Source organism: Pavona decussata, unplaced genomic scaffold (assembly GCF_977016875.1).
Source record: "Pavona decussata unplaced genomic scaffold, jaPavDecu1.1 SCAFFOLD_207, whole genome shotgun sequence".
Lineage (NCBI taxonomy): Eukaryota > Metazoa > Cnidaria > Anthozoa > Scleractinia > Agariciidae > Pavona > Pavona decussata.
The window spans coordinates 3610063-3631872 of record NW_028145612.1 but is presented as its reverse complement, the minus strand read 5'-3'; the positions used below and the strand labels follow the sequence as shown (position 1 = coordinate 3631872).

At 41.8% G+C, this 21810-nt stretch overlaps 1 protein-coding gene across 1 annotated transcript; it reads right to left on the bottom strand.

The window, feature by feature from the left end:
• Positions 1 to 208: 208 nt before the first annotated feature.
• LOC146460957 (uncharacterized) lies at positions 209 to 21231 on the bottom strand. Its single transcript, XM_085087732.1, has 9 exons — positions 21056 to 21231; positions 19464 to 19646; positions 14155 to 16367; positions 11385 to 11451; positions 10949 to 11017; positions 8870 to 8932; positions 6930 to 7178; positions 1022 to 1152; positions 209 to 510 (listed from the first exon to the last, which is right to left on the bottom strand). Exons 1-9 carry the CDS (start codon positions 21137 to 21139, stop codon positions 453 to 455), a joined length of 3117 nt encoding a protein of 1038 aa, XP_084943858.1. The 5' UTR covers positions 21140 to 21231; the 3' UTR covers positions 209 to 452.
• Positions 21232 to 21810: the final 579 nt, after the last annotated feature.

Here is a 21810-nt window from a genome sequence, read left to right as displayed (position 1 = left end):
TTTTTTTCCATTTTCATACACGAACAAAATAGAGATTTGATCAGGCAAATAAAAAATATATGTCATATATATACTTTAAGGTGCAAATCATAAGTAACTGAGTCACAAGACAAGCTGTGAAGTTTTTTACTTTACTGGACTCCAAGAAAACAGACTTAAAGAAAGTCTAAATTTTATGGTATGCCTTCTTGAGAAAATTACAATTAAATTCACAACACCTTCAGAAGATTTTATTAACTGAAAAGTTGAAAATATGGTTACAATAAGGTACCTTCAGAGGACCCTCGACAAAAAATCTAACTTATTTCAAACAACACTAATGACTGCCCATGTCCTACAACTTTTTTTTATTACAATAAATATTGTAGTCAAACAATGTCAGATATATAGCAGATTAACAGGAAATGGAACAATCCTTTAGACTCATCAGCACTCTGAACTTGAGGACAGCTTTAGCCATTGACTTCAGCTTTCTCATTTCTCTGTGTCACCCATAGAGTAAAAGCCAGTCTAAAAAAGAAAACAAAAAATCATTGAACGAGTGTGCAAGAAGTTAAAAACAACAATTGTTAGGCTTCCTAAGAGGTGAGCCACTGACATACAGTGTTATGTGAAATCCCAGTGTCATGATAATCAACAATCACATACTGGCCTGTCCAACTCACATAGCCCTGCCACACCAACCCAACAATCACATACTGGCCTGTCCAACTCACATAGCCCTGCCACACAAACCCATACTGGCAACTTCTTTATGGTCTCTGAACAAGGAGTGTCAGTGGAAAAGAAGTTGACAAATGAACAAAACTAGGCAAAGACATCTTCTTGAAACTGATTGCAATGGACAAAATCACCTCAATATGTATACCTTTCTAGTAAAAAAAGACACCAACATTTAAATATGAATCTTATTATTATACCAAGAACAAGAAGTACTTATGTGAAGAAGTCCTATACAAGTTTTAATGTTCTCTTTATTATTGGGCAACTAATGCATACACATATCAGCAGCTTGATATACCTGCAGTGCTTGACAACACACTCATTGCTGCAGTATTGAGTGCCACGTTCTTTAGTTGTGCGTGCTGGCTTGTTACAGCCATCACATGCACAGATACGCTGACTAATTGGGTTGACAGTTACTTTGGTCTTCTGTGGAGAAAAAAAAAACAGATGGTGATATATAAGATAACCAATCAAGTACAAAATGCATGGTAGCAAAAACATAGGTCTACATGAGCCCGAAAACATACAAGATCATCCCACAAAATTGTAGAACAGCTAAAAAACATACAGGTTAAATGTGGCTAAATGAAATTTAGGCTAAGTTAAGCTCGAAACAATGCGGGTCAGCAGTCTTCCCTCACAGTGGTCACAGGGGCGGCCCAGGAGTTCTAGCAGGGACACGCTGTGACGCTTTCATGCAGTTGTTTTCGTCGCTTTGCTCGCTCAAAGGTCATTCGCTGTTTGCATTTGCTTGGCTGCAGTTAGCTGTTTGTCTGCTGCTGTGATTTTGCTCGATCGTTCTTCTTCGTTTATTCGCTCTGTCTTTTCTTGGAGTCATGCCTTCTACTCGGACCACGAACAACAGTTTGTCCAGTGCGGCTTTTTCCCCAGAGCCTTCGTCGTCCGCGACGACATCCTCTCTGGCGTACACGTCGAGCGCACCTTCGCCACCATCTTCGGTAGTGACACCTTTGGGTGGTGCAAGCGCGGTGGATCCGAATTTTTTGGCGGCTGTAGTCGATGCCGTAAAACTGGCTCTGTTGCCTGAGAGCTCCTCGTCCTCGTCGCTTCCTGCTACTGTTCCTGGAGTCGCTGTTTCGTCCGCTACGGCTCTGCCTTTGCCGGTTCCCGGAATTGGGGGCGTTCCCTCCCAAGCTGCCGACTTGGGAGCACGTGCGACTGCCTTGTTTGCCTCTGGCGCGGGATTTTCATCTCCTTTTGCCTCTGCTGCTCCCACAGCGTCCCAAGGTAGGCCTGCTTTTGTAGTTCCTTCCTTTGTGACCACGTTTAGTGCGCCGCTTAACTCAATTACGACTCCCGCGACTGGTACTTCTCACGGTTCGTGGCCCGTCCCATTGGGGAATGTCGCCTCCTTGTCTAGTCTTCCATCAGTACCCATACTAAACCAGCCTTTTGTCGTCGGTCCCGGTTTTTCCCCGATCCCTGCCAAGACTGTGGGGCAAATTCTGGCAGGCAAGTTTGTCGACCTGAGCGATTTGCTGTCGGCCAACATATCTCAGGCGGAACCGGAGGGTCAAGTCCTGCTCGACGGGCGTTTAGTGTTTACTCCTTCGACCAAAAAAACAGCGTCGTCGGGTGGAGGATATTGTAACGTGGTCCGAAGCCTTCACAATCTATTCTATGATTGTTGCCTCTCACTTCCCTCACCGCTGGCAGGACCTCACACAATACAAACTGTTGATTCTTCGCACCTATCGCCAGTTCAACGGTCGCGTTTGGCTCGCCTACGACCAGGCTTTTCGTGAGCATGCTGCGGCTGTGAACCTGACAAATTGGTCTTCAATCAATGTCCAACTTTTTAATTTCCATGCCGCGGGGGCATCAGTGCGTGGCGGACAAGGCTCGCTCGCTCGCGATGCCACAGAGCCTTCTGGTTCCTCCACTTCGCAAATCATTTGCAGGTCGTGGAACGCTGGGCGTTGTTCTGCGTCATTTTCATCTTGCCGGTTCGCTCACCGCTGCAGCGTCTGTGCAGGATCGCATCGTTCTTCTTCCTGTTCCGAGCGCCCTGAGAGTCGACCCACGCGTGAGTCGAAACGCCGTTCAGCCTCCCCAGCTCCATACTCTGCTTCCCAAGCCAAGTCCAAGCGCTCCTAGGGATTTGCTGACGTCAACCGTGGCCTTGTTTTCCGCCTATCAGTTCTGTTTTCAGCCCGTTTCTGCTGTTGCCTTTTAGCATCTCGTTAGTTCGCTGGCGTACGTTCCTTACTGGACTAGGGCGGGCCCCCGGCTTGGCTGACGTGGTCCAGGGCTGGTCGTGGGCTAGTCATGCGTACTGTAGGCTCTTATTTGGCATTTCGCTTGCTGTCGTTGCAGATTCTTGTTTTGTTTCCCCATTGCCTGTGCTGCAGTGGTAGCTTTTGTCACTTTGCAGTGCCTGTGTGCTCGGCACTTAAGTTTACGCAGCGCACATGTATTCGTGCCGTAGTGGCTTATGTTTAGATGCTCGTAGTTCCATAGCTCCATAGCTTATTAATAAAGTCTTTGCTTTTATGGTTATTGTTGTGAGTCATTCCTGTACCGATTTTTTTTTTTTTTTTTCTCTCTTGTCTCCCCAGCCGAGGCCATCTTGCCCCCAGTGTCCATGGTGTCCCCTCTCAATGTGGAGGAATTCGCTCGGGAATTGGCGGGTCACCCCAACCAGCAGCTGGTCTCCTTTGTCCTCCAGGGTCTTCGGCGTGGCTTCAAACTGGGCTTTCATTCCTCCCAAAAACTTAGGTCGGCCAAGAAAAACAAGCCATCAGCTTACCTCCATTCAAAAGTCATTGATGAGTACTTGGCTACGGAAGTGTCAATGGGCAGGGTTGCGGGCCCTTTCAGCTCCCCTCCCCTTTCTAGGCTCCATATCAGTAGCTTTGGGGTTATTCCAAAGAAGGGCCAACCGGGTAAGTGGCGGCTGATCGTAGACTTATCCTCTCCCGGGGGCTCCAGCGTTAACGATGGTATCGATCCTGACGAGTTCACCTTGCAGTACATTACAGTCGACCAAATCATTCAAATGGTCTCGCGCTATGGGCCTGGAGCCCTCATGGCAAAATTTGATGTTGAATCCGCCTACCGGAACATCGCCGTCCATCCTGACGATCGTTTTCTTTTGGGCATGAAATGGCGGGGGCAACTTTATGTGGACCTTGCTCTTCCCTTTGGCCTCCGCTCGGCTCCGTTTATTTTTAATTCCGTGGCGGACATGGTCGAATGGATTCTTTCGAACCGTCACTGTGTTTCTGACCTGTTACACTACCTGGACGATTTCATTACCGCTGGTCCTCCACATTCCAGTCAGTGCCTTGTTAACCTCAGCACTGCCTTATCCGTTTGCAAGCGGTTGGGTTTACCCCTACACCCCAAAAAGTGCGTTGGACCGTCCACGTCTCTAATTGTCCTCGGCATTGAGCTGGATTCCCTTCACCAAGTTGCGCGCCTGCCTGCAGATAAACTCGCCGCTCTTCGGGATTTGATTCGCTCCTGGCGTCCTCGTCGCTGGTGCAGAAGGAGAGAATTGGAATCCCTCATTGGGCACCTGCATCACGCGGCCAAGGTGGTTTGGCCTGGGAGAACATTTATTCGCCGCATGATCAACTTGTTGTGCTGTTTTCGTCGGGGTGACCATCCCATTCGCCTCAATCAGGAATTTCAGCTTGATCTCCAATGGTGGCATGAGTGCTTAGACTCTTGGCACGGCGTCCGTTTTTGGCTCTATCCTGGCATGGATTCAGCTACTGATCTTGAGGTAACTTCAGATGCAGCCGGCTCCCTTGGCTTTGGTGCCTACTTCCGGGGTATGTGGTTCTATGGCGGATGGGCTACACCCCAGGTTAAGCAGTCCATCGCTTACAAGGAACTTTTCCCTGTTGTGATCGCGGCTCACCTGTGGGGTTCTCAATGGACCAGAAGGCACGTACTGTTCCGTTCTGACAATGCCGCCGTGGTTGCGATACTTTGTGCGAGGTCTTCAAAAGTCCCAGTTTTAATGCATCTCCTTCGTGAGCTCTTGCTTTGCGCTGCGCGTTTCGGCTTTACCTTTACTTCATGTCATGTCCCAGGCCTACAAAATAAGATTGCTGATGCCCTTTCCCGTTTTCATTGGCAGGAGTTCAGGCAGCTTGCCCCAGAGGCCCAGCCATCTCCCTGCCAGATTCCTCAGCCTCTCCTCGACCGCTTGATCTCAGTCTGCTAGAGCAACGGTGCTGTGAATTTTTTGGGCACGGCCTGGCTCCCTCAACTCATCGGACATACGCAACTGGTCAAAGGAAGTTCTACACCTTTTGCTGCCAGGCAGGGAAACTCCATGCCAATGGTTCACCCTGCCCAGCCAATGAGTGGACACTGTGTTTATTTGTGTCTTTTTTGACGGACTCGGTACAGCACCCCTCCATTAAAGTTTACCTTTCCGGCATTCGTTCCCTGCATATCGAGCAAGGATTTCCCGATCCGTTGCAGAACTGTTTACGGCTACAGCGGGTCCTCAGGGGGATTAAACGGGTACAGGGTTCCCCTGCGACACAGCGCCTCCCGGTCACAGATAACATCATGCTGGTCATTTGGAAGGCCCTGGACATGTCCTTGTGTGACCACTGCATGTTCTGGGCTGCTTGCACCCTGGCTTACTTCGGTTTTCTTCGTTCTGCGGAGTTCACTGTCCCTAGCGTAGCTAGCTTTTCGCCTTCTCTGCACCTGTCAGTTCGTGATATCTCGGTCGACTCCTCCTCATTGCCTTCTTGTATGCGGGTGAGAATCAAGGCCTCCAAAACAGATCCGTTTCGCAAGGGGTGCGCGATACATATCGGCAGAGGTAGTTTTCCTTTATGTGCTGTCCATGCGATGATGGCGTACCTTGGCCTTCGTGGCGACGCACCTGGTCCCTTGTTCCTTCTCCAGAATGGTCAGCCTCTGTCACGCGCCAGGTTGACTGATTGGCTTCGTCAGATACTCTCGGCAGCGGGCGTCTCTGGGAATTTTTCAAGCCACAGCTTCCGGATCGGTGCAGCCACTGTCGCTGCTCGTAGTGGCCTACCTGATCATCTGATCCAGGCACTTGGGCGCTGGACCAGTAGCGCCTATCAGTCTTACATTCGTACCCCGTCAGAAGCTCTAGCCAGCCTGTCAAAACATTTGGCTTAGCCGCCTGGCCATCTCAGCATAGGGGTTGGCCCCCGTAAGGTTCTCCATATGTGTGGTAAGTTTGGGGTAGGCTTGCTCAGTTGCGCGCTGGTGCTTGGGTGGGTGTGGAGTAGGAGGTCCCATTTCCCCCTGCTTCTCGGGTCCCTCCTTTTCCAAGCACCTCTGATGAAGGAGGGGTTGGGTGGTGGCCGTTCGCAGGGTTGCCATGGATACCTCCTTGCCGCCAAATTTCAGCCTGGCTCCACCACCTTTAGGCACCTGTTCCCAAGCTCATCTATTGATGATGAGTTTAAATGTGGCTAAATGAAATTTAGGCTAAGTTAAGCTCGAAACAATGCGGGTCAGCAGTCTTCCCTCACAGTGGTCACAGGGGCGGCCCAGGAGTTCTAGCAGGGACACGCTGTGACGCTTTCATGCAGTTGTTTTCGTCGCTTTGCTCGCTCAAAGGTCATTCCCTGTTTGCATTTGCTTGGCTGCAGTTAGCTGTTTGTCTGCTGCTGTGATTTTGCTCCCGCTCCCTCCCTCCCTTCTCTATGGTAAGTTTTAGGTAAGTATTCCACTGATTTATTCAGTGTGACGGTGCCGGGTGGTGGCCGTTCGCAGGGTTGCCATGGATACCTCCTTGCCGCCAAATTTCAGCCTGGCTCCACCACCTTTAGGCACCTGTTCCCAAGCTCATCTATTGATGATGAGTTTAACAACAAATTAAATTGAATTTCAGCCCAAAGACAGTGACATGATCCAATAACATTTTTGTCAAGCAAAACCCTTCATAAGAGAAACAACATAGAGTAAAGTTTCTTGTCTGAGGAAACAACTGCAATGAAGAGACCAACAAAACTTCAAACCACTGAACCTCCATTCTTCCAACTGAAAGTTGGATTGAAAGTCTGACATGCTAACCACTACACCAACATGCCTAATAACTGATACAATAACCTAAAAACAACAACGGGAAAACCTCCAATGGATTTGTCACCATTGGTAATACTCCTAGTGACTTTACACATCAACACAGAGATTAGTCAAGCTGCTTGCTTACAAACACTGTCAGCACTAACCTTAGGTTTGGCTGGCACAGATGGCTGCTGATTGCTGGAGTTACTGTTTGACTTAGCAGTCGACATAGGCGTTACAGTTGCCACTGGTTTGCCAGTCATAGCTATCTGACCTGGAGCTTGGCTCAGGGGTCTACTACTAGATACAGCTGCCACTTTATTCTCCTCCATTGCAACAGGTGCAGCTAGGGAACTTGCTTCTGTAGCAGCATCTGTTGTGTCCACTTTTTTTAGTTTTGCACTTGGTTCATCCTGAAAGAAACATTTTACATCATTCAGACTTGCCTTGTTATTTACCCACTCAGACTACTGATAATTGAAATTTATTAAAACAAACTCCAAGGTAAGAAGAAAAAGAGACAAATTATCTGGGAAAATGTCCCTCATGGGAAAGTAAATAAACTAAACAATAAACATGAAAAGTTAATATCACAGAGCTCATCAGGAACTCTTAAGATGCAGTTTAGCCCAGAGTGAGCAACCACCCAAAACGTCACACCTCAGATGGTTGTTTGGTTGTTTACAAGAGGTCAGATCACATGCAGGGTTCTAAATTTGGAACAGGAAATACTGGTGTGAAAGGGGCCTGGCCTGGCCATTCTCACCTTCAGTTGTCATTCAATCAACTTTCTTTGGCTCTTACTGATAAAATCGGCTTAGTTTTCAGAATAAATCCTGTTACTCAAATTAGAAAACAATGCCTTATATTGCTATGGTGACATTACTAAATTTTGAGGCATACTTTTTCAGAGGAGGCTTGAGTCAACAACTTGCCACAAATAAAAGGCATCTGAATTTGCGTTTCGCACTCACAAAAGTGTGATGTGAAGGAGCTTATATTGAGCATTAATAACCTTTTCAATATTAGACAAAACACCACCAAATTTGTGACTTTTCCTAAAATTTACCTGGCAGTAACTTGCTCACACAACATGTTTCCATGGCAAAAAGATTTTGAGCAGCCTTGTTTTCGAAATTTTAACTGTCTTGTTGTTATTTTTACATTTTTTACACCAGGTTAGCATTTCTTTCTTGGTTTTGGTTGTTTTGAGTCCATTTGAAAGGTTTTCTGAGGTTTAGGAGAAAACAATAAATCCAAGATGGTTGCTGTGAAGAATCAATGACATAACTTACTCCTCCTATGACATCAGGTTCACTTTTGCAGACACCAAAGGAAACACATGTGGTTGACTATTTATACCCTTCAGCTTTCATTGCTCCACAAAAATTAATCCACACAAGAATGCATACATTACCTCAAAGCTCAACTATACAACAAATTTCCAGGATGGCTGTAAAAAACCCCAATAACAGCTACAGATAGATCTAGCTAGTCCACCCTTGAAACTTCCAGGACAGATTTCATGATGGCTACAAAACTTCTTTTAGCTAGGTACTTGACACTGTTTTAGGTCTTTTTCCTTTAACTTTTTTCTCTCAAAATGTTAATATCCTCCATTTTGGGAATGTAACAAGTAGTTTGAGAGATTTCAGTGCACATACATGTGCATGTAATTTCATGTTACATTACCAACCAATGATTATTCATTTATGCACTAAAGTTGTGTAGTTTACAGCATGCATCAGAGTAGATACTGTCACATGTTGAGACAGCATCATCTGGCAAGTGTTGGGTTACTGATCATGTTGAACACTGTAGTAACAGCTTTCTGTATGCTGTGATTTATACAACTTTGATTTGTTATTTTACTGTTTACAGTTAATGTCAGTGATCATCACTGACAGGGATAAAAATCTGAGGGGGAATAAAAAGGGTGATTTAGAACAATGTTATTTTTAACTCTCTTGCCTGGGATGTGGAATACTATATAAATTTATTTTGGGACTCAAGCTACCATCATATCTAGTATACACAATCAGAGCCTTTGCTGAAAAGCAAGTAAATACCAACATAAATTAAAATTAAACTATAAGCTGCATACCTGTTGTGACAGCTTCTTAGCTCGATACTGATTTTCCTGCTGTGCTGCCTTGTCTTGAAATGCCTAAGAAATACCAAATGTGCATCAACTCTGTGACTTTAATGTTGCTTTTTAAAGTTTAAGTTGTCAGGCTACAGAAATTTGAAATTCAATTTTCAACTCAGCAAACATTTGAAGACAGACCTTTTAGCAACTTTCAAGGCTTTTGGCAGCCAAAATAATAATAATAATAATACTAATAATAATAATAATAATAATAATAATAATAATAATAATAGTAATAATAATAATGAAAATAATAATGATAATGATAATGATAATGATAATGATAATGATAATGATAATAATAATAATAATAATAAATAGAGTGATCATGGCCCTTGCAGAAATACTGACTAATTCAAAAATACTATTCAGCAGGAGAGGTAAGTTTAATTTCCAATTTATTACTTATTTAAGGGCGGTGCCGACTAATACCAGGGGTTTCATTAGAAGCCGTCAACCGGCAAAAATCGCCGCCTACTTTGTCAGAATTTACCTCTTACCATTGCCTACTTTCTCCATATTTTCACTTAAATTATTAAAAAAATTTCAACAGGTCACTGCCAAACAGCTGCGCAACTGCTGATGGTATGTATGATTATTAGTATTGAATATAAGTATTTAATATAAATATAAGCGTGTACGTTTACAATTAAGTACGTTCTAACACCTTAAACAGTTGCTTTTACAACACAACACAAAACTTAACTTAAAAAGGAAAATTCTTCGTCCATTTCTTATAAAATGTAGATAGGTTATTGTTCTTAGTATAAATGTATTTTTCTATTTGGTATTTAAACTTAAGCTAAGATTTGAAACCTTCAAATTATACACGGAGGTAAACATTTCCTTCTGCAGTCCCATAGATAAAGTTTACCAATTAATGTTAAATAATTTAGCAAGGGACATGACAATGAATCTATCTTACCAATAATTATGACATCCTGTAAATTAAGGACTTTGTTTTGTTTTGTGATTGAAAAGACGTATTGTTTGCAATCTTTCCAGAATAAATTCGAGTGTGGGCAATGGAAGAGAAAGTGGTGTAATGTTTCAGTGCTCAGTATAGTCGAATTTTTTTTGCAAACAGTGTCATAAATAAATGTTATTTATAATAAAAAAAAGTCTGCGTAGCAACTTCCCCAAGCTAAGTTCTCTTGTTCATTTCACTGAATTTTGGTAATAATGACCTGCCAATACTCTGGACAGTCCAACCCGGCAGCGCTGCTGAGATGGGTGAGGTACTATAGGTCATTCAGTTAATTAGGTTTGCGCGTTGCTGGCTTAGATGGCTGCTCGTAGCGCTTTAGTTTTTGGGACTGCCAATACTCTTCTTGGAGTGGCACTGCTGGCCTAGTTGTGCTGCTGTTGCAGTGCATTGTTGTGTTTTGTTGTTGTTGTCCTAGGTGCAGCTGGAAGTGTCAGAGAAGTGAGGCCTTAAACTGGTGACACAATAGAAGTTGCCAGTCACGCCAATCACCGAGCAGTGTCCCCCAAATTCATGCCAAATGTGTCTAGTGGTCCTTACTTTAATTACTCTACGTTTCATTAAAGCTTGTGTGTTGGGATACTCTAAATGGAACATTGACATTAAAAACTTATTTATTTAGTTCTCCCACATAGTAGAGAAATCCCATACACCTTATAGATTTGGTTATATGGGACACCCAATGTTTACAAGCAAACGCTATGGTGTAGTGATTCTGCTTCTGATCACTTCATAACAACTTGTTCAAAACTTATCAATAGGTGTTTTCAAGAAAACTGTATATGTAAAGAATGAAAACCTTTAGGCTTTGAAAACTCTTTTTTTTTAATGATCCCGGTACTTGAAGATGAACGAAAAAATGCTGAATTTCGATATATAAAAATTCAGCCTGAAACAATAAACATTGCTGTGAGGCTGTGGGGAATAAATCCATTTAAACTCTACAATATATTCCCTGGAACCTTGAAGTGATGTTAAAGTTGTTTCAGGCTGAATTTAAATACATTGAAATTGAGCTATTGCAACAGTTATCAATCAACATCACTCACCTTTTTAAGGTTTTCATTCAAAGTTTCCCACATCTGGTCTACAATTTTCTTGATATCTTCAAACAGCGCCTGTTCAAATTCAGCATCAGTTAATATTCTCATTATCATAAAACATGACAACAATAACATTCCAAAACACACCATAAGAGCACAATATTGTGTCTCTTTGATAACACCACCTTCAATCTTCATAGGTTATCATTAAGAGATGAGAAACAAAGGTTGTCACCTACAATCCTCTCCTTCCAAAGCAAACAAACAGCAAAAGTAAACGTCTAACATTTTATCAGTTCTTAAATGATTTAAGAACTCACAAAACAATCTGTTTAAGAACTTCAAAATTTTACTAAGGATTGTCATGGATTACAGTACTTTAAGTTGCTTGACAAAGAAAAATCAAGTTATTTCAGGGGCGTGTCCCAATATACACTCTCACCATTGGATTTTTTGTCCGCACAGCGGCCTGTGTCTCCTTGAAGAAAAGCTCGTAAGCTGTAAGCGGCCTAAAATGTAAAGACAAACATAATTTTACGTCATTATTTGGGTTAATTACGCGGGATGCCCTGAGGGGGCATACCGTGTCTAAAAACGGGACGATTTCTTTTTCTTCGTCGTGGCCACAAATCGGTACATTAATTTATTCATTAAACTATCCCCTCTCCTACTCGGGATGTATTGTTCTGATTGTCTTCAACAAAAGCAGGCCAATCAAAATCCATTCTTGTCGCTTACATCGCGAGGGAGGGGACCCACTCACCCCTAGCTGTATGACGTCAAAGCATCATTTGATTTATTTATTAAACCTGATTAAATTGTTGTGGCGCCATATTGTTAACATGTTGTGGACTCAAGTGTGCCGTTTTTAAACAAAAATTTCACCATTTTGAGGCAGTGAATCGAAAGAATAACTTCTATGAAGCACTCGACATCTAAAACGGTGGAAATTGGAGAGTTCCTGGCGAAGGAATCGGGCTTTGTTTGACAGTCCCGAACCACAATAGGAGACAGAAAAGAGGTCATTGAGAGGCTTACGTTATCGTAATGGAAATCCCGATATTTCTGGTGAGATCCTCAGTAGCGTAACACAAGGGAAACAACATAACGCGATCTTCGTGACTCAAAATATTCCATTAGCAATGATAGTTTTATCAATCAGCGAGGCATACAGTTGGAATAAATGAATCAGCCACAGCATCTTCGAGAGTTCCTGGCGAAGGAATCCTGCTTTGTTTGACAGTCTTAGACCACGATGGCAGACTGAAAAGAGGTCATTTACATTATCGTAATGGAATTTGCGCAATTTCCCTTGAAACCCTGTGTAGCGTAACACAAGGGAAACAACGTAACGCGATCTTCGTGACTCAAACTATTCCATTAGCAAGGATAGTTTTATAAATCTGCGAAGCATACACTTGGAATAAATGAGTAAGCCACAGCATCACGCGTAATGCCAGTATAGCAGGTATCTTGTTAATATTCACTTAGGTAGAAAACAAGAGAGAATTTTTACGAAAACATTACAAGAGAAAAACATCCAAGTTAATCGAATGGATTTCCTTTTCACTTAGTTGTATAGATTGGTTAAAAGGTTTTTGGCACAACATTGTGTTCAAGGCACCATTTATGGATCTTTCACTACAAATATTTACTATTGAACAGAAACACAAGGTCAAGGTGAGGCTTAATTTTACAATGCAGATCAAATGCACTAACATGGAATAAACCAACTAGTTATCATTTATCGACAAGATAAAAGAAAAAAAAAACACTTGAATTCTTTTAGTCTCTGCAGGATATATTGCACCAAGGTGCTAGGATTTAAGTACCACTGGTTATTTTTGCCATCTACTCATAGACATCTATGCTGAAAGATGTCCTGAAACTCTCACTGTTAATTGATGACAATCCACTTGATCCATTGAGTTACCATTCACCCCAGGCTTTTAGCCAGGCGGCTGTCCAGCCGTCCAAAGGACGGCCACTTCTCAGAAATGGAAGATTTTCGATGGCCTGTTTTGGGCGGCCATTTACGAACTTCTGTGCTTAATGTAACAAAACATTGTCTATAAATTAAAAAAATTACATTCCTTTTTGCTCTCAAGCGTTGTTTTAGTGTTGCTGTCGTATTTTTCTTCTATATTAACACTTTTTTAGCGAGTTTCCTTTCTGTTTTGATCAAATGAATCAAAATTGAGCGAAGCGATTTCACAGGCAAAGCCGCTGTTCAGTGATATTGGCTTACCAAGTCATCCCCAGGCTACTTTGCCGGCTGCTATAAATAAATACGCACGTTGGTGATTATTTATGAGGATATGAGTCTTGTCTACGCCGGAATTCCAATTGAAGACGTCGACTACGAGGCAGCTAGAGTATTTTTCGACTGCCAACCGCGAAGAATATAAAATCCAAATAACGCAAAATTTAGGCCCATAAGCAGTTCGACAGTTTAGGCCTTATATTGGTTTATTAAACTGACTTACAGTTGTAATTGAGTAGATTTGTTTTCTTCGAAAAGGTCTTAGGCTTTGCACTACCAATTGTCTGAATGTAAATAATGACTACACAACACATAAATTAAAGTTCTTTACTGAAAATAATAAAAGATGTTGCATTTCTGAGATTGAGAGACTGGCATTTGTAGACCAGAATGCAGTTCGACCAACAAAGCCACGCATATCTGTTCTTTGGTGTAAATCATGGCTTGACAACTTCAAATTTCAATCACTCTTAATAACAACTGGAGTTCCTGTCCCAAATATAATTCAATGTTAAACATGGTAGGTTGAGGAAACGATAGCTTAGTAAAATTATCAAGGAAAAACAGCGGTTTAATAGGTAAATTGAAAGACGTTTACAGTTGTCAGAATCGCGGAAATCACATCTAAGAGGCTTCAATTTTTCAAAATTTTCTGGGGGAGCATGCCCCCACACCCCCCTAGGAGCATGGCGCCCGTGGCCCACATAAAATTTGGACTCCCACTTTCAAAATCCTGGCTAAAAGCCTGATTCACCCTTCTAAAAATCTTACCAAGAACCCTGCTTAGCATGAAAAACTGATGATGGTTCACAGAGGAAAGGAGATTGGTGGAGTTGTGTAAATGAAGAAGTCTATATTTAGAACAAAATTAATTTATAAAACATGCTTATCAACAGAGATCATTGTAGGGAATTGTGCTCACATAATTACATGTATGGTTCATACTCACTTGTTTAAAATTTGACTGTCTTTTTCCTTTCTCTTTCTTTTAGTTCCTTTCTCTTTATCTTTCTTTTTCTTCTTCTTTTTCTTGACATCATCTGTGACGCCAACTTTCTTTAGGTTTTCTGCCACTTGGGATAAAGGCTTACTGTCATCGTCATCATCATCATCGTCGTCACTGTCTGGTTGATCAGCAGGGACTGCTGACTCCATGGTAGCTGCTAACATACCAGATGTTGATGGTGATGATGATGATGGCATCATTACTGACGACTGAGATACCGCAACCCTGCTGTGGCTTCCACTAGAAGATGATGATGATGATGATAATGTGGCAGAAGATGAGGCTGCAGCTACTACTTGACTGATAGCTGTTGCCTCATTGACAAAGGTTATTTGCACAACATTACCACTGGATGACAAAGGAGTTTTCAAAGAAGGTACAGTGTTTGACTGAGCAGATCCCAAAGGTGTTGAAGTCTGTTTGCTGTTTGGATTACTTATAAGGTATCTTGGTGATGCTTGTTGCATTGGTGAGAGTACAGATGTTGGTATTTGATTATTATTCACTGCTGCACTTAGATGTACAGGGAGTGTAGCATTGTTTCCTGTTATCATTGTGCCACTTTTAAGCCCACTCACAGCTGACAAGTTCCCAGATTCAGCTCCTGTTAGCACATTGTGTAAGCTTTGGCCAATGGCTGTCTCCAATTCACTTTTAGTCTCAGCTAACTGAGAGGGAGATAATGATGACTTGTAGTCTATGCCAGCATTAGCAGTGATGGCAGTTTTCGCTAGTTGGGGATTTGTTGCAGCTGGGAGTTTTACAGCAGAGTTAGCAGCATTAACCAGAATCATTTTAACAGGATGACTTGAGGATGACAACGGAATTGAAGATTTTGTTTGTGAACTTTGCACCCCTGATGACGAATTTTGTGGAACAACATAACAAATAAGTGGTTGGCCAGTCTGAATGTTTGTTGTTTGTCCCTGTGGTTTTGCATTTGGTTGTCCCATGGCTTTTACAAGTTGACCTAGTAGTTCATGATTGGATGCTAAAGCTTGAAGTGGAATGTTTTGAATGGGTTTACCGGCAGATTGGACAGAGATTGCCTTTATGCTGCCTCCTTGAAGAACTTTGGGTGGAGACACTTTGGCACAGGCACCAACAATATTCTGTCCTTGAATCTGAGGAACATTTGACTGAGCTGCAGAAGAAGCTAAAGTTACTCGAGGACTCTGGGGATTGACATTTGCTGCTTCCACACTGTTTTTAATTTGTAGGTTTGTAGGCGTGCGAGGTTGAGAGGATCCCACTTGGCTCTTAGCAGAGACAACAGCGGATGGAACTGCCATTTGCAACATTTGCGAATTACAACTCAGACCCTGTGAGGTCTTAGCAGGAAAAGACCTTGTACTTTTCACAACTGTCTGGGATGCATTCTGCAGAGGAGACCCAGGTTGTGTGAGCCTCATGGCTTGGTTTGCTGGGTGTACTGGAGCTGATATCTTTCCTGCATGGTTTGCTTGTTTTACTTTTGGACTTGGACTCCTTGATGATGCCAAAGGGCTTCCTGGACTAGCAGGAGCATTCAAGGGACTTCCTCCCATGACCACTCCCATGGGCAGCTGTGACTTTCCAGTGGCACTGGTTGGTCCAACTGCCAACTGTCCTGGGCTGGCTGCTGGAACAGAAGCTGGTGAAATTCCCTTGTGTAAAGCATTTGATGCAATCTGTAAATGAGCTGAAGCAGGACTTGGCTGCTGAGAAACATGAGGTGTAAAAACAATAGGCTCACTGACACCTTGTGGCATATCCCGTTCTACAATTTCATCAATGAGTTCCTCAATATTTGAACCTTCCACTAGTGGCTCACTCACCACAGGAGGCAGCTGCTGACCCATGCTGACTGTGCTCATTGGAGGAGGAAGGTTTGGTGGCACAAATGAAGGTAACTGTGACTGAACAGCAGAAGGTCTGCTAAGGTTTGATATTAAAGCCATCCTCAGAGGCTGTTGTCCAGCAGGAAATGATGAATGTATTGATCCAGGTGGAGTGATTGGAGGTAAATCAAAGTTTTCAGATGGAAAAGTTGGAGTGGGGGGTGTTCTAGAACGTGCTGCGAGATTTTGTACATGAAGATACTCCTGTCGTATATCACGAAGCAATGAGTTTGGATCTCCAGGGAACACAGGATTTATGGCAGATGATTGTGGAACCTGTGAACAAGAAGATTAAATTAAAAATGGTAATATTTAACATCCTTTACTAGTAATTTTTATATTATTATAAATTGTTTTAAAAATATTAATTATTTTATGGCTTGCTCCGTTTGCAGGCAATATGTATAAAATCATTTGTGGTGATTGGTGATTGCCCAGTCACTCAGCACAAAAGTTTAGTCGACAAACTGAGTCCATAGAAACACAAAAATAAAGAACTTGGCCAACATCCCTCTATCTTGACCTCATGCTTGGTCAATGGCCCATATTTTTTGTTACTCAGTTATTTACAAGGCAGGAAGTATTGCAGAATATCAGACCACCACTTGTGGCCTAAGAATCCCCCCTCCTCCTGTTCTTTCCTTACCTCTCTTTCATTACATGTCATTAAATATTATTTTTTCTAGATCATTATAACAATGATAATATTAGCGTTTCACACAATTAGTTGGTATTGGTGGCCTTGTTGGCTCAAAAGGGTTTTTTGCATGTGCGCACATGTACCCCACAAATACCATACCTAAGGTGTAGGCATCAGCTGAATGAATCAAAATATCTATCAAAAGTCCTCTGCACAGAACACCAGAAGTGGACATGCAGCGTAAAATTGCACAAATTGGAAATTAAAGCTGCAAGAAAAATTTCTTTTTATCTCAAAATTTTGTGCAGTGACCTATCTTAATGTTTTTGCATGCATGCAACATTCAGTATGCAACCTCAAATAGAAATGTTTGAGAGAAAGCTATCAAGAAGAATTTTCTGTAGGTGACTTTTTTGATCTAACAAAGATCTACTGAATAATGTTTTGTCATATTTATCGGAGGAGTTAAAGAATTTACGGGGCTTTCCAACAAAGCAATTACAGTGCAACCGGGAAAACCGTGAACACCTGAAATATGTCAGGAATGTTATTTCTGTCCAATCACGCATCCAAAATCCCCCGCCAAACCACAGAGTGTTTATTATTGTTTGTGCGGCAAGAATTGTGTCGGCTTTGAGCTTATTCTGGTCATTTAGGCTCTAAGACTACTCATAAAGAAACAGAACAGTGCATGTATTTGTCCTTTCACCGATCACTGGGACTCCGAAGCAATTGTTGCTTTCAACATGTGGCGCCGTCGCTAATACCTGTATTATTTACTACTCTGAAATAAGACAAGTGAATTCAACAAAAAACATGAATGATTTATTGAACGATTAAAACTTATCACAACTCAACAGTCGGCTGATATTTTGGAACCAATTTTTAAGCCTTAACTATGAGAAATGTTCGTGTTCCCTTGTTTATCATTTTTCTATGAAAGTGAGTTAAAAGAACGTAACAGTTTGCCCGCTGCAAGTTTCCTTTAATCGGTAACCGAAGTCGACAAATTCGAACATGCTTCAGGGTCACAAATAGGGATGACATTGTTGATCACTGAATGATCCAGAAAAAAGCATTCTAGCACTACTTGGAGTGGAAATTGCCGTTGCATCAGCGCCCATAATATTGACCTTTTCAATTATTTTGATTTTGATTAAGTCCGACTAATAACGATTATTTAGTTTGCGGTTTTGGCGGGTGAAGTCCTCAAACGTGATTGGCTTTAAAACAATAAGCATTCCTGACATATTTTAGGTGTTTACGGTTTTCCCGGTCGCACTGTAAAATGGTAGGTTACCGTCTAAGCTTTTTAGATAATTTGAAAAACCAGAAATTTACAGGTCATATTTGAAGAGCTGACCTGTTGCCAGGGTAACTAGCATGACATCAGAACTAGCCTTAAAGTATTGTCCAACAACAGAGTTGCAAAGATGTTTACAGTTTATCCACATCATCAGATACAATTTTTTGTTATCTTTCAACATGTCACAAATACTACAACAATGAAAAACCCTAGGGTTTTTTGCAAGTTCTTTGTTGGCCCAACAGTTTTTATTGCTCAGTTACTGTCTCTGTAGGAAGTATTGCATTTAACATTGGGCCACCACCTTTGGCCTTGGATGCACCTCTCCCCCCCCCCCCCCCCCCATCTCTACTTTCCTTATTTTCATTAACTATTATACGACTGACTGAAAACAAAGAAGGAAATCAAAATGGTGATATCATCAATCACATTGCTATCATGAAAGGGACCATTGGTCATCATGGTAGAAAATAACGATAAATAAAATAATTGTCTTACAATGTAGTCACTTAAGTAGTAGATCGTGGTATCAGGGCATGGTTCATCCATCTAAGCAAGATGGAGCAGCTTACAAGATCCCTTACAAATGCTGTAAAGTCTTCATAGGGGAAGCAGGAAAGTGCGGGAGAGATCAAAGAGCACAAGAGGGATATACCATTTTTCTCAAACTCAATAATTCATCAAGAGAAAACAAAAGAAAATCACTACTGTGACTGTGATTTGGATATGTGTTCCTAATTACCATAACATTTTGCCGACTTAAGCCTTGAATTTCTCCAAGAATTATTGATCATTTAAGAAGCCATATCAAACACTTGAAAGTGTGTTTCATCAGATATCCAAACACCTTGAAGTCGTTTAAAAAGACTCGGCTGCGCCTCATTTTTTCAACCTACTTCTCAGTGTTTGGATATCTGATGAAACACGCTTTCTCGTGTTTGATATGTTACATCCACACCCAGACCTCCACCATTTCAGAGCATGCCAACAAGACTTGCCATCATCTGCTTTGGAACAAGATGAACTTTGGTGATCAAGACTAACTCTGGTATACACACAGGGTCACAAACACCCTACACATCAGGCTACACCTTGACTGGCTAGCAACATCAACAGGAATAATGGAAATGAAATTCCAGCTGCCTTGATACCAACGGTCAAGAAATACGACAGGAGACAGGAGCAACTGTGGACTACAATATAATCTTAAGCATTTTTAGCATTTTAGAAGGCCCAAGGAACTGACAAAAAAATGGGTGAGTTACACTTGTACTTGGCATTTGGGACTTTTATTTGTATTAAGGTAATTATTCTACAGTAAGTTGGATCATTCTGACAGAAAACTTGATTACAGCATGGACTTATCATTTACCTCTTTATCTAGAAATTGAAATTGCCATATATGATGTAATATACAGAAATATACCTGAGGCATGCTGACAATAGCTGCCCCTTGCTCTCTGTGAGGAGGTGCCAACAGCTGGCTACCAAGACCCAGACCATCTCTACCACCGCTATTCAGACTGCCAGTTGACGATGCCTGTGTAGTTGTTGATGCAACATTAGATGCCTGCACATTCAAGCCATGAAGCTGGTCAAACTCAATGTCCTAATGATAAGAGGTTAAAAAAAAGCTTAAAAAGGTAGATGTAAATGCCACACTCAGTCTCTGTATTCTAGAATAAAAATTAAAAGCAGAACATAATGTTGGCACTTGAAACTCAAACAACTGTTACAGATGTAAAACATTTCAGTCATACAGTATAGAACCAACCAAAATTTAAGCAACAAAAGTTTTCCGCACTCTTGTTGAACCTTTTTCAGTTGAGTGTTCCAGGATGTTTCTCACACCCTACATGAAGCATTTTGATCACTGTGGAATGCTTTGGGACATTCATTATCATGTGACAAGGTCCATGACAATACTTTATTCAAATACAACAAGAGTGCCAGAAAAGTTGGTTAGGTCATGCATGAAAATCCAGAATATATCTATTTACAGAAAAATGAAAAAATCAAATACACGAAAAGTAACGTAATAAAATCAATTTCCAACGTTGACCTGTAAAGTTAAAGGAACAAACAACTCTCGTAGGTCATTTTCAATTAAATCACCTCCCAAGCAAAACATTTGATCTCCGACTTAAGCTTAAATAAAACACAACATCGAATAATGTATTATGAACGAAGACTGGAAAAAAACACACCTAGTTTACCGTGTAAAATTAGCATTACATTTATGAACAAAAGTGATGTTGAAAAAGATAAACTTAAAAACTGGGAAAAACGAATATAGCATCGAATGATGACTGCTCAAGCTGATTAACAGTAAACGCAAGAGGTTTTTATCCATATGAATAATTCATCCCACGTTCTTCACCGTTCAATACGTAACTGGCATTAAATGATAAGATACATTACCGATATAGCTGTTTTATGGCATTTGAATTAACCAACCTTTATCTAACTTATCATGATGAAACGTCTAAAAGGAAGCTTACTTCACGACACCGCAGGAGTCAAAAGCCGTGAATCTTGCTTCTTTCTCGCTCATCTCGCGAATAGTTTACCGCGACAAATTATTGCGCCCCCTTAATAAAAAATTTGAAAGTTTTGAAAAAGATGGCCTTCAGTCGGACGCTCCTTTCTTCCTTTTGAATGAAAAGCGACGACACACAAGGATTGCTGTTGTACCGAACACGCTCCGAAATTTTGAATCATGCTCGCGAAGAGGCCGCAAGCTCATCAGGATGCACTTTCGAAAAAATTTCACTATCTCAAGACCGCAATGATCGAAATGACCTCATCGGACATAATTACATTACAAAAGGCCATCGAAGACCTGTTCTTGGAAAAGAGACGGCCACTTTTCGGGATTCCTTGGGGCTTTGATGGAAGCGAACTCAGTCCAGGTCTATGACGAGGGTGCTCGACTTTGGTCGAGTCTTGCCGATTTATTCTAAGGGAACTCATTTGTTTCCCTGGCGCGAAAGTTACCTAAGAGTACACCCAACAGACCTTTGATGGAATATCGTGCTTGTCCCAATCTATAACTTCATCTATATCAAAATCAGCGATAGCATTTGTGTTTTCCGTCGCCATTACACATCCCCCACGATCATCTGAACTACGCTGTACGCATACTCGGACAGTACGCTGGGCTGTATTTTGCGCCTGCGATAATAAATCGCCTCGTTCCTATGTTGACCAAAGACTGGCCCAGGGTCGGCCCAGGCCACAGTGAGCGAACCAAGCGTTGCGATTTTCTTTTCGATAGACTACGCGCAGTCCCATATTTTTCCAACGGATCGATTGTATAAAAGCGAGCGAAACACGCAAGAATTTCGCGCGCGCTCGCGTATTTTATTTATAGTAGCGATCCGTAACCTGCAAGAAGAATAAGGGACCACCCATAGCGTGTACGAACCGGAAATTCAACCCACAGGAAACATTAACTTTGGGTGACTTACCGTGTAGCATGAAAATTTTGCGGGTTCTAATTTTTGCGAATTTTGCGGATTGGCCTCGATCCGCAAAAATTACTTCCCGCAGAAAAAAACACCCGCAAAATAAAACGCCGCAAAAATTAATTCCCTTCAGTCAAATTTAAAACTCCGCTTTTAATAGACTTATGCCACTGGAGCGATATACATTGGACTTAAACAAGAACATTAACATGATTTTTCATTGCAAAAAGCAACTAGAGATGGCAAGAGTAAGGCAATTCAGTACATTAGATTGGCACGAATGGGTCATCTGAAGGAACGGACAGA